This window comes from Nerophis lumbriciformis, linkage group LG19 (genome assembly GCF_033978685.3).
Source record: "Nerophis lumbriciformis linkage group LG19, RoL_Nlum_v2.1, whole genome shotgun sequence".
Taxonomy (NCBI): domain Eukaryota; kingdom Metazoa; phylum Chordata; class Actinopteri; order Syngnathiformes; family Syngnathidae; genus Nerophis; species Nerophis lumbriciformis.
Genome location: NC_084566.2, coordinates 25,277,923 through 25,291,587, shown reverse-complemented (window position 1 = coordinate 25,291,587; position 13,665 = coordinate 25,277,923). Strand labels below are relative to the sequence as shown.

The 13,665-nt window shown below is 41.1% G+C and overlaps 1 protein-coding gene across 5 annotated transcripts in view; it reads right to left on the bottom strand.

Annotated features, from left to right (window-relative positions):
* Positions 1-13,665, bottom strand: part of myo10 (myosin X) — a 166,105-nt gene that overhangs the window by 56,783 nt on the left and 95,657 nt on the right. For all 5 annotated transcript variants that reach the window (XM_072915215.1, XM_061979123.2, XM_072915216.1 and 2 more), the window contains one exon: positions 11,858-12,016. In XM_072915215.1, the coding sequence (XP_072771316.1) occupies positions 11,858-12,016 (159 nt within the window). The remainder of the gene's footprint in view (positions 1-11,857; positions 12,017-13,665) is intronic.

Genomic DNA, 13,665 nt, shown 5'->3' with positions numbered 1-13,665 from the left:
CCGCTTACAAAACGGCGCATCCGGAAGCGGCTTGAAGATGATCTGTAAAACATAATCTATGCTCCATTTTGACCAAAGAACCACCATCACATGTTATGTAGACCACAAGGAAGTGTTTTCAATTTAGAAAAAAAATAATAATAATATGACTCCTTTAATGCGCCCTATAATCCAGTGCGTCTTATATATGAAAAAAGATCAAAAATAGACCAGTCATCGGCAGTGCGCTTTATAATCCGGTGCGCCCTATGGTCCGGAAAATATGGTACTATTTACTATTGATGGGGTAAATGACTTGCCAGATAAAACACACACACACACACACACACACACACACACACACACACACACACACACACACACACACACACACACACACACACACACACACACACACACACACACACACACACACACACACACACACACACACACACACACACACACATTTGATCATTCATATCCATTACGAGTTGGTAATTTGCAGCCAAATAAGTGTTTCTTGATAAACACAGTCAACTGACAAAGCAGTTGATTCGGTCACATGTTTTTATTTCTGAAAGTGACACACACATCCAGGCATCGAGCTCCTTGTGTTTCATGAGGCATCAATGCTTCGGTATATTCAGTTTGAACCATTACTATTTACCTTTTGCTGCATAGCACAGATGGCGACTATTGATTGTAGGTGGTGTCCATCACTACACACTCACCATTTTGAGTGTAATTTTTAGTGTGCACGCACATTTGTACTCAAAAGACTACGTGTAAGTACACGAGTGCACCAATTGTGACACAGACTCCATTAACACGTACGTTTTAAAATTGCCTCCATGTAAACAAAATCATGCCTTTTTTTCTCATTTTAAGTTAAAAACAGTTTTGTGTAGAGAAGATGACTAATGTTGGACAGCAAAGAAACCAAAATGAAGACAAGATGTTTGGAACACTTTTTTGAAGCGCTCACGGTCCAAAATAGAGACCAAAAATGTGTCGCCAGGCTCCAGCGTTCATGTTTTGACTGCTGGTAAGACATTAAAAAGCTGCAGTAAGCACCTTCTGGCGCTCCTAACCACACGGCTGCTCCAGTCCAAAGCAAACTGAACGTCTGACTTTTAGAAAGAAAAACATGTGAAGACGCACAACGTGGATGAAGGCCACTCGTGAGCTAATTAGCACAAGTTCAAAGCTCTGAAGTGTACTTGGCAGTGACAAAAGGTCACATGAGAGGCTTCCAGATATATGTTCTTCCATGGAGCGAATCTACTTGTGGTGAAAAAAGTCAATTATTTCTGCAAAGGTCTGCCTGGCGACCAAGCTGTGTTGTGCACATGAGGCCTACTGACTGACTGACCTACATTCAGCATACAAACACATTTGAATAGCAGGTGAGCAGAAAATTTACATGACGAGCAGCCTGTGGAGAGACTTAGGGGGCGTGGCCATTGTCATCATGTGACTTGGTGCACACGTTCGATTACTTTTTTCCTCTATTCATATTTGTGATAATTGCACCTTTTGCACTAACTATTTTCTTCTTCTGACTTGCTACAGTTCCGACCTTTAGCGCCACCTGTTGAGCGTGTAGTTTTAAAGTGCATGCAATTCATTGTAAAGTCGAACGAGAGCATTCTAGAAGGCTCTGCGCTGCTGACTTCTGTGAAGAGTTAAAAAAAGAAAAGAAAAAAATACCTTTGGGCAAAGCCGCAGTTCCACTTAAGTTGAAGAATTGAAACCATTTGGACTCAATTATAACCCCCCGTCGCCTTGTCTGCCCCCACCTACACCATTTCTTCCTGGTAACAGTTTCCACGGCGATGCCCTGGCCAAGCTAATTGGCTGTGACTCTCTTCAGAGGGCTCACCATTGGTTAAACGTGGATTACCAAGGCCCCTTGTCATTTTTCGTCATTCCACAGACGTGATGCAACAAACTAACCATATTAATCGTACCTGCAAACGCTTGAAAAACTGTAAACTAATTTGAAGGAGTTACACGAATGTATTGACAATACACAAGCTGAATAATATGCTAATCTGCCAATAAACATAACATGCTAGTCATGCACTAATAAACATACTAAAATGAATGTGTGAAAATATTTACAGCGGATGTAAAAAGTGTGAATCATTGGTTGAGTGGAGCATGAAGTAAATATCTAAATGGCGTCTCTGTTGTCATGTTATCTTACAAAGAAATACGTCTGGTGTTTTTACTGACAGGCGTCATGTAAAAATGCGTAGAGCCGAGCGGGCAAAAAAAATTCAAAATGAGATCAGTCAAGAGTGGATAAAGCAGCCAAATGAAGACCAGATGTGGGAACGAAGTTGGAGGATGAGAGTAAAGCGCTCGCCGACTTGCGTGACTGACGGCAGGAAATGTAGGCGGGATGCCGCCAACAAGCAGCGCTTGCATGGCCAGCAAACTGCTGCACGTTTTATTGTGCTTGGACACATCGGCAGATGCCTTGCATGAGTTTTTTTTCTCCTTTTGATGTGACAGACAGACGAATGTCTACACGAGAGCTGCAAGAACAAGAAATGTTTGTCTTTTCATTGTACTGGACACTCGATGTCTTACATGCTAACTAGTGGTGTAACGGTACACAAAAATTTCAGTTCGGTACGTACCTCGGTTTAGAGGTCACGATTCGGTTCATTTTCAGTACAGTAAGAAAACAACAAAATAAACATTTTTTGGTTATTTATTTACCAAATTTGTAAACAATGGCATAACATACATATACACACAGAGTCCATTGCCACGGTTAATGTTGTCAACATATATATAAAAAACAACTAAATAAGATAAGGCTCAGAATGGTTTCTTAACAAAACCTTTATACATATAAAGTTCTTTTTTTGATTTATTGATTGAGACTTTTATCAGTCGATTGCACAGTCCAGTACATATTCCGTACAATTGACCACTAAATGGTAACACCCCAATAAGTTTTTCAACTTGTTTAAGTCGGGGCCCACGTTAATCAACATTAAACTGCCTCAAGTTGTTGCTCAGATTAAATAAAATGACAAAACCTTTCTTCTACATAAAGTGCAACATAAAACAGTTTCAAGACAACTCAGCCTCAGATTAACTTTTCTTGGCAGTAAGAGGATATATGGGCTCATTGTTCTTCCACCATAAAAGTGGGTCAAAATCTAGTTTTTAATGCAATATGGGTTTATATCTGCTGCTATAAAAACATTTGTTATTGCTTTAGCCCTGCCTGACTCGCCGAGGAGAAGCTGCTTGAATGCGGTGGTGACGCTTCAAATGGGAGTGGCGTATGTGTGTGTGTGTGTGGCCCTTTAATATGTGACAGCATGTGAGGTGAGTGTGTGGGCGAGCGAGGTGAGGGAGCGGTAGCATGAGTGCATGGAGTGGCTAGTGTTTTGTTGGATTGGCTGTGTGCAAGACCTCAATAAAGCTACGATTTGCAACTAATCGTCGGACTCGTCATTTACCCTGGAGTCCGGAGCTGTGGAGACCCACTGCCGGGTAGAGTGAAGGGTGTTGCCCCCGAGAATACATCGGCCCTGGAGGAGTGTCTCCCCTGTGCTCCTCGACTACGGTCTGGGAGCCGGAAGCAGGAAAGGTGCAACACATGTTTGACGTGTTGTCAGAAGCAGCTGCTGAACAATGTCGGCAAACCTCCGTCCTCCATTGTTGTATCGCGCAGCCAAAGTGTTCCCAAACAGGAGATCTTAACGAGGCAGGAGGGTCTTCCAGCTCTGGCTTTTACATGTTGTCGTAGCCTGGTCGCTGCTAGCATGTGTACTCGTTCGGTACACCTACGAACCGAACCGAAACCCCCGTACCGAAACGGTTCAATACAAATACACGTACCGTTACACCCCTAATGCTAACACAGTTAAATGACAGAGACGCGACTAGTCACACTCACTAGCATTAGTATAAGTGTACATACAGTAGGATCTTGGTTTCCGCACTTTTCATTTCATTCAGTTTGGCCAGGTTTTTTCGTGTAACAAACTAGCCCATGTTCCATAACTTTTTCAACTATTATGGGGAAGTTTCCCATATTTTCAAATGCAAACGCTGACAGCTATGGAATGCACACAAAATAACAAACAAATATCTACTTTTTCCCTGTTGGAACAAGAGTTGTCAAGTGTTGTGCTCCCTCTGCTGTCCATACGCTGTGTAGAGGGGGAGGTGTTTAAGTTGCGTAACTCTCAGTTTTAGGTAGAATATGCTTTCGGACAGTCGGTGCTTTTTATTTTATTTTATTGAGTACAACTGCAAGATAAGCTACAGTGGGGCCTAAGAAAGTTGCAAGTGCCAGCACTTTGCTAAAGAAGGTGAGAAATACGATTGAATTAAAAAAAAAAACTCGTGGCAAAGTACCAAAGTGCTGTCCGTATCGGTGTCCCCGTAAAAAAAAGTAAATATTAATTTTTACATTTCATTCATCATTTGTATGTATTTCACATTGTTTTCTGCATGTAAAATTATAATTATTCTCTACACAATGTGTGCCAAACTATTTTCCATTGCTGCAAGTTGCTCTTTAGGTGCCAGTATTTTAAATTAGTCCCTCACCTTCTGCTAAGTAGCCAAGATGACAACTATTGAAAGTGGTAAGTAAGCATGCATAGCGTTAGGATTTTATCGATACACATACCAAAATCGATACTTCTTATTGATACCGGTATTCATCAGTACTCTTATCGGTACTATATGTAATTGTTGTAAATAAAGATGTGGAAATATGCATTTTTACTACCATTTTTCTTAGCTTTATTATTTTCCATTATTATCCATCCATCCATCCATCTTCTTCCGCTTATCCGAGGTCGGGTCGCGGGGGCAGCAGCCTAAGCAGGGAAGCCCAGACTTCCCTCTCCCCAGCCACTTCGTCCAGCTCCTCCCGGGGGATCCCGAGGCGTTCCCAGGCCAGCCGGGAGACAGTCTTCCCAACGTGTCCTGGGTCTTCCTCGTGGCCTCCTACCGGTCGGACATGCCCTAAACACCTCCCTAGGGAGGCGCTCGGGTGGCATCCTGACCAGATGCCCGAACCACCTCATCTGGCTCCTCTCGATGTGGAGGAGCAGCGGCTTTACTTTGAGCTCCCCCCGGATGACAGAGCTTCTCACCTTATCTCTAAGGGAAAGCCCCGCCACCCGGCGGAGGAAACTAATTTCGGCCGCTTGTACCCGTGATCTTGTCCTTTCGGTCATAACCCAAAGCTCATGACCATAGGTGAGGATGGGAACGTAGATCGACCGGTAAATTGAGAGCTTTGCCTTCCGGCTCAGCTCTTTCTTCACCACAACGGATTGATACAGCGTCCGCATTACTGAAGACGCCGCACCGATCCGCCTGTCGATCTCACGATCCACTCTTCCCTCACTCCTGAACAAGACTCCGAGGTACTTGAACTCCTCCACTTGGGGCAAGATCTCCTCCCCAACCCGGAGCTAGCACTCCACCCTTTTCCGGGCGAGAACCATGGACTCGGACTTGGAGGTGCTGATTCTCATCCCAGTCGCTTCACACTCAGCTGCGAACCGATCCAGTGAGAGCTGAAGATCCTGGCCAGATGAAGCCATCAGGACCACATCATCTGCAAAAAGCAGAGACCTAATCCTGCAGCCACCAAACCGGATCCCCTCAACGCCTTGACTGCGCCTAGAAATTCTGTCCATAAAAGTTATGAACAGAATCGGTGACAAAGGGCAGCCTTGGCGGAGTCCAAACCCTCACCGGAAACGTGTCCGACTTACTGCCGGCAATGCGAACCAAGCTCTGACACTGATCATACAGGGAGCGGACCGCCACAATCAGACAGTCGCTTCCTATTGTTTCCTTATTTGTGATTGTTCCAAGCTGATTATCAGATCCTAAATTTTAAAAAACCATTCGATTTCGAATAATATCACAATTTTTCATATTGTTTTCAACCTGCCATTTTTAAAGCATCTGTACAGTACAGTAGAAACCGTCTGCTGACAGTCACATGTGCGATCGGCAATGACGCCATGACTGTGAGCTTTGAAGGAGGTCAGTGTGTCACAACATGTGACTCAGACTGCATGAAAGTGTGTTTTGTGGCGTTGACTGCGCCGCTGGAGACGGCGTGTTGAGAGTTTGCGATCTTTCAACTTTGATGCGCAAATTTGCAGCGGTCACCAGCTGTTGAAACACCTCTGACCTGTGAACCTGCAGATGTGAGGGGGAGGGACTGCATTAAGCACTGATGGCTGAAAAAAACCAACCCTGACAGACTATAGGAACTTTAGTGAAGATATTTGATCCCCGTTGAGAAAAGTTCCCATGAGAGCAGAGCGAGAATGGGCATGTCACACAATGTTTGTACAGCAACAAGATGAATGTGCTTTAATGCACACATGGGGTACACACTCATCTACACGCTAAGACAACATGTTGTCTAAAACTTTCTTTCCAAAGGCATAAACCAAGTTGAGAAGGGATCTTTCTGGCATGACGTGATGGCGTCCTGAAAATCCTGAGTGGAATGAATATTTCTAGACCGGAACAACCACAGATTAGTGAGGGGGAATATTAATGATTGGGGGTACTGGGGGAGACAGTGTGTGTGTGTGTGTGTGTGTGTGTGTGTGGAATCACTGGAATCTACAGAAGGGGCCACCAATCCACAAACCAGCTGGCTGTAATCACAGTACAGATGCACGCACACAAACACGCACACGGATGGAGCATGGATGTCTGTGTGTGTTAGATTTCACACATGAATTAAATAATGCTAACATTAGTTAGGAAGTGTCATGTATTACACAATATATATATATATATATATATATATATATATATATATGTCTTAATAAGGTTATCCAAAAAATAGTGCTCGATACCGTAGTAGAGCGCAATATACCGGTATGTATGTGTGGGGAAAAAAATCACAAGACTACTTCAAGAGATGAAGTAGTCTTGTGATTTTTTTCCCCACACATACATATATATATATATATATATATTATATATATATATATATATATATATGTGTTGCGTTTGTTTTTTCAGCATATATATATATATATATATATATATATATACATATATGCTGAAAAAACAAACGCAACACGTAAAACTTTTACTATATACACAAAAGACCTGTTCCTCTCAAATATTGTTCACAAATCTGTCTAAATCTGTTAGTGAGCACTTCTTCTTTGCCAGGATAATCCATCCGACCTCACAGGTGTGGCATATCAAGATATTGATTAAACAACATGATTATTACACAGGTGTGCCTTAGGCTGCTCACAATAAAAGGCCACTCTGAAATGTGCAGTTTTGCTTTATTGGGGGACGGGGTTGGGGGGAATATCTCGTCATGGTATCTCTGTGCATTCAAATTGCCATCAAGAAAATGCACTTGTTTGTTGTACATAACATACGCCTGCCCATACCATAACCCCACCCCCACCATGGGCCACTTGCTTCACAATGTTGACATCAGTAAACCGCTCTCCCACACGAAACCACTCACGCTGTCATCTGTGAAGAAAACACCTCTCCAATGTGCCAGACGCCATCGAATGTGAGCAGATGAGCTTCCCTGAGACGGTTTCTCACAGTTTGTGCAGAAATTCTTTGGTTATGCAAGCCAATTGTTGCAGCAGCTGTCCGGGTGGCTGGTCTCAGACGAACATGGAAGTGCACCTGCTGGATGTGGAGGTCCTGGGCTGGTGTGGTCACAGGTTGTGAGGTGGGATTGATGTACTGCCAAATTCTCTGAAACGCCTTTTGGAGACGGCTTATGGTAGAGAAATGAATATTCAATTCACAGGCAACAGTTCTGGTGCAGTCAGCATGCCAACTGCACGCTACCTTAAAACTTGCGACATCTCTGGCATTGCTCTGTGTGATAAAACTGCACATTTCAGCGTGGCCTTTTATTGTGGGCAGCCTAAGGCACACCTGTGTAGTATTAATGCTGTTTAATCAGCATCTTGGTATGCCACACGTGTGAGGTGGGATGGATTACCTTGCCAAATAAGAAGTGCTCACTAACAGATTTAGACAGATTTGTGAACAATATTTGAGAGGAATAGGTCTTTTGTGTGTATATAGTAAAAGTTTTTGATCTCTGATACACATATATGGCTCATATATATATATATATATATATATATATATATATATATATATATATATATATATATATATATATATATATATATATATAGTATATGAGCTATATATATATATATATATATATATATATATATAATATATACATACAGTACATATTTCAAATATACACATATATAGCTCATATATATATATACTGTATATATATATACATACTGTATATATATATATATATATATATATATATATATATATATATATATATATATATACACACACACACACATCAATATATATCTATATATCCCTCTCTCGTATGTAGGTACTGTATGTGACTGTTCCCAAACTCCTCAGACCCCAGAGAGGACAAATGGAATGTCATGAATTATTATGACTTGTTAATGTCAGCAGGGGCGCTCTTCGGAATTCCAGGGCCCCTGATGAATTGTCAGAGAAGTCAGAGCGTGAAAAACCCTCTTTTGTCATTAAATTCTCCTGTTTTAGAACACTTACCAGTGAAATATGTAAGAAAGAACTTGGCAAAGTGGCCATGAGGAAGACTTTCCAAAGCTCTGCTTTTAACATTTGTGTGTAGATGACAAAAGCAGAGTTTGTGTTAGTAAGACATGATGGCGTGCAACATTATCTCCTTACAAGAACTACTACTTTTCTTCCTCTTGTCCTCCATCCACTGTTGTTGCTGTTTCTTTTTCAGTAATTACTTTCTACTGATTGGCTAAAATGATCTTCCAGTTAGGGCGTATGAATAAATAATAAAACAGTATTATTGTTGTTTTTTTAGAAGTGAACTAAACCAATAGTGATGTATTTCTTGATAGGCCTGGGCCGAACGATAAATAAAAAATAACTTGATAACTTTGCCGACATAAATTGACATGTTAGCGTTTGTTTTCTTCCTTTCTTGCTTTCAAACAAGGAGCAAGAGGGTCCGCTCCGCATCGCTTTCAGCACCGCAGTGCGTTTAATCAATAGTAGAAATTCATTTTTGGAAAGTGAGGACAACAATAAAAGGCAACAAAACGAACCACCTCTGACCCAGCGTTTCTAACCTGGGAAAACCTGCACTTCATAAGGCTCAATACTTATTGTAGGTATGTGTGTAAAATGTTAAAGATTCATTTATTTAAATGAAACCAGTATTATCAGACAGGCCTTGTTAATAAGTTGATTCCAGCAAAATAAGTATTATTTTCCTGTGATAAATTATAAGAAAGTTAAGAATTTTTTAACCCAGTGAAAATGCATTAATTTATAGTCAACCTCTTCCATACAAAAGTCAACAGGGCTCAAGGTTTTAGGTGTGACCTTTATATTAAAAATGTCATAACTTTCTTAATATTTACTCCATTTTAAAAAGGTTGGTATCGTTGGAAAGCTTGTTAAAGCAAAGAAACAGAAAAATAGGTTTTACAGTTAAGGTGTGTTTTTAATTGATCAAATTCATGAAATTAGCGTAGGAAGTGATGCAAAATCTGAGCAAACAAGATTGGTCCCACTTGACTTGAGAGGAGGTCAGCGAGTCTAAAACATCGGTGTGCGTATCTATCAATTTGAAAGATATTTTGCAGACTCACAGATACATGTATAACTTATACTTTAAAAGGAATTCCAATGAAGTTTTTACTCATTGTATATTTTTTGCAGGGGGGTTTTGTCGAATGTAAACGTGCCACATTTTGTGGCGGTGGATATGTAGGTCATGAGCATAAGTGTATAGTGGTGACAAAAACAACGCAGTTGAACTCTGAAAACAGCAGTCCTGTCGCTACTCACGATAGCGCATTCAAGCGTGAAATGCTCAGAGTGACCGCTGCGCAGAGTGAGCCAGCGGCAAATGCACAAATAGCTACTTATTGACGTTGCATTTTTGTTATCAGAGATTGAGAGTCCATTTCATTTTCATTGTTTACTAATTTAGGATACTGTATTTTTCGGACCACAGGGCGCACCGGATTAAAAGGCGCACTGCTGATGAGCGGGTCTATTCAGGTCTTTTTTCATACAAAAGGCGTACTTGATTATAAGGCGCATTAAAAGGGGTCACATTATGATTTTTTTCTAAATTTAAAACACTATCTTGTGGTCCACATAATATGTGATAGTGGTTATATGGTGAAAGTATTGCATAGATTATGTTTTACAGACCTTTTTCAAGTCGCTTTCTGACAGTCGCTTCAGGATGCAACGTTTTGTGAGCGGTCTTATTTACGTGGCTCACCTTCGACAGCATCTTCTCCCCGTCATCTTTGTTGTAGCGGTGTAGCGTGCAAGGACGGGAGTGGAAGAAGAGTCAAAAGATGGAGCTAACTGTTTTAATGACATTTAGACTTTACTTAAATCAATAACGGAGCAGTATCTTCTCATCCGTGGTTCAATAATGCAACATCAACATCGGGAATGTGTCCCCTGAAAAACCGTCCGACCGGAACCCTCTAATTACTAAAGTTCCAGGGGTGAATTATGTAAACCCACTACAGTTTTTAGCGCTTTGATAGCTCGTCTACTGACAGATATAAGTCCGAACTTTATGCTACTTTATATTAGAATTGGCAACAGCGGAAGATGAAGGCCTCATAAGAAGGTAGAGAAAAAGAAGCTTATGACTACAGTGTCGGCACGGACTACAATTGCGGATGCGCACACATTTTCAGGACTTATGCAGGTACTAAATACACATCAGCGGGTACCAGAAGGTAAGAAAAGTTGGTTTTGCATAATATTGCGAAACAAAATGCCAGGTATTATGTCATTTTGCGGTCCTTTTACACACACAATAGTAATACTTGTTTGTTTAATGCGCCGACAATCCATCAAGCGGTGCGGCTTCATAGCTTACCGAAGTCATACTAAAAACATTTTGACAGATTTTTGAGCGCCGTGTGTAATGTTCTATTCTTTATTACATACCATGATTACATTAATGCTTAATTTTGTTTTAAAATAATGCTGATAATATTGTTTATAAGCAATAATCTGTGGGAGAATATATCTTCCGGCAAAATGTGTTATCGACCCAGGCCTATTTGTAGACACAGCCCCTCGCTGTTTAAGAACTAGGAACCACTGTAATCCTGCATAGTAAGTTTCCAAGCAAGGCGGTACAGAAGCTTAGCAGTTTTCCAAAGCGTTCCGCTCCAAAGGAGCGTGAGATACTAAGTGGCGCAGGCAGGAAGTTTCTCAAGTCTCCACCAGCGTTGTGGTGGGATCATTCTCAACATATGAGAACGTTCAGATGCAATTATAGAGACGAGGTGACAGTTTCCAAATGTTAGCGTTGCACAAAAACACAAAGCGCTCTTTGTCGCTGCTTTGTTTGGCAGAAATTGCCAGTTCATGTTAGTTGTTTGTACCACAGAACACGCTGGAAGCTCTTTGTCCTACTTTGCTTTGTGTTACCACACTGCGCCTTTTGTTGACTGGCGACACACTAAATCACCTTCCAGGCTTAAAATGACGATTGGCTCGACAAGAATGTGAAGAATCAGCTTTTGAAATGTTTTCCCCAGCATGTCTCATCCAGCAGCGTACATGCCTTATCAGCGCTGTCATAATCAGAACAACTTCTAGCATCTACGACGGCTGAGAGGGCGGAGCAGATCGAATTTGTATAAGACTTGACACACATGTTACCTAATTTTAACCGTAAAATAACTAAACAAAGCTTCTCCTTCATGATTCAGAAAGATTGTTTGTGCATGGAAACATGCGTAAATATCAAATATACAAAACTCACGTAGATGTGTCTCTGTTGATAGCGCAGAAAGAGGTTGTGCATGATGGCGCCATCGTGCAGGTCCTCCAGCGCCGCCATGTCCTCCACGCCCGTGACATTGCTGCCATGCATGGGCTGGACCTTCTGCCTTGTCAGTGCATTCTGCTTGTACGTGTACACCTGGAAGACACAACGGAAATAACAATGGTCAGAGAAAGACATGATGTTGAATAATTAGTGTCTGGAACAGCAGTTCAAGGCTTCTTATCAGCTGCAGACTAAACTTGATCATCTTAGAGACCTTGTAAATGTTGTCTGCATTTATTTGAGCTGATAAAGCTCCTGTTGGTTGAGATGTTCTTCTTTGGCCTTCAGGTTTTTCACACACCAATGTCAGCCACATCTTTGGGTTTGCATCAAGCGTGACATCAGTGAGATGATGACAAACTTACTTTACACTGAAGTCAGTGATGTGCGGTGAGGTTCATGACTAGTGAGGCATTTTTCAACTTTCTTCAACATCTTGTACTGTAACTAATGTTAATACAAGTTGTTTACTAAGGGGATAACAAATAAAATACGGAAATAATTCAATTCTTAATCCAATTTAATACATTTGTTAATACTTAAAGGCATGCACCTGGGGATAGGCTGATTGGTGACACTAAAATTGGCCCAGTGTGTGAATGTGAGTGTGAATCTGTGTTGGCCCTCCGATGGGGTGGCGACTTGTCCAGGGTGTACCCCGCCATCGGCCCGACTGCAGCTGGGATATGCTTCAGCCGCCTCGCAACTCCGAGAGGGGTAAGCGGTAAAACATGGATAGATGGGTGGCATTTGTGGTCCTACCTTATTTTTATAAGAGGTACATGCACCTATCATTCTCCAGGAAGCTCTGTTAGTTTGTTGTAAAAGTCCTCCATATTTATTTTTGGTTATATTATTAGTGTCTCTTTTTTCCCACTGTGTAGAAAGATGGAAGCCATAAGTGCCTGCCAGTAAGTAGGCCAGGGTAGTGTGCGCCTCGCTGTATGACATTTCTCTGCAGTTTGTTGTCCAATTATCAAGAATAATGATGTCACATTTAAATTAAAGACATTACACAGGCTCCTTAAAGTCAGGGCGTGTAAAAAAAGGTTTCTGCAAACCTTGTATTAGCAACATGCCGACAAAAACAGACAGAAGCCATTCAACCCAGTTTGTGGAGGATTGCGCAATCAGAGGGTAAGCTTGGCTTGTCCATCCTCATTTCAGGTTCCTACCCAGTGTTTGATCAGGAAATGTAAAATTTCAGCAATTTTTACTTGAGAAAATTCAAATTTATTTCATTGTATAACTATTCATATTTACCGTATTTTTCGGACTATAAGTCGCAGTTTTTTTTCATAGTTTGGCCGGGGGTGCGTCTTATACTCAGGAGTGACTTATGTGTGAAATTATTAACACATTACCGTAAAATATCAAATAATATTATTTAGTTCATTCACGTAAGAGACTAGACGTATAAGATTTCATCGGATTTAGCGATTAGGATTGACAGATTGTTTGGTAAACGTATAGCATGTTCTATATGTTATAGTTATTTGAATGACTCTTACCATAATATGTTACGTTAACAAACCAGGCACGTTCTCAGTTGGTTATTTATGCCTCATATAACGTGCACTTATTCAGCCTGTTGTTCACTATTCTTTATTTATTTTAAATTGCCTTTCAAATGTCTATTCTTGGTGTTGGGTTTTATCAAATAAATTTCCCCAAAAAATGCGACTTATATTCCAGTGCGACTTATACATATGTTTTTTTCCTTCTTTATTATGCATTTTCGG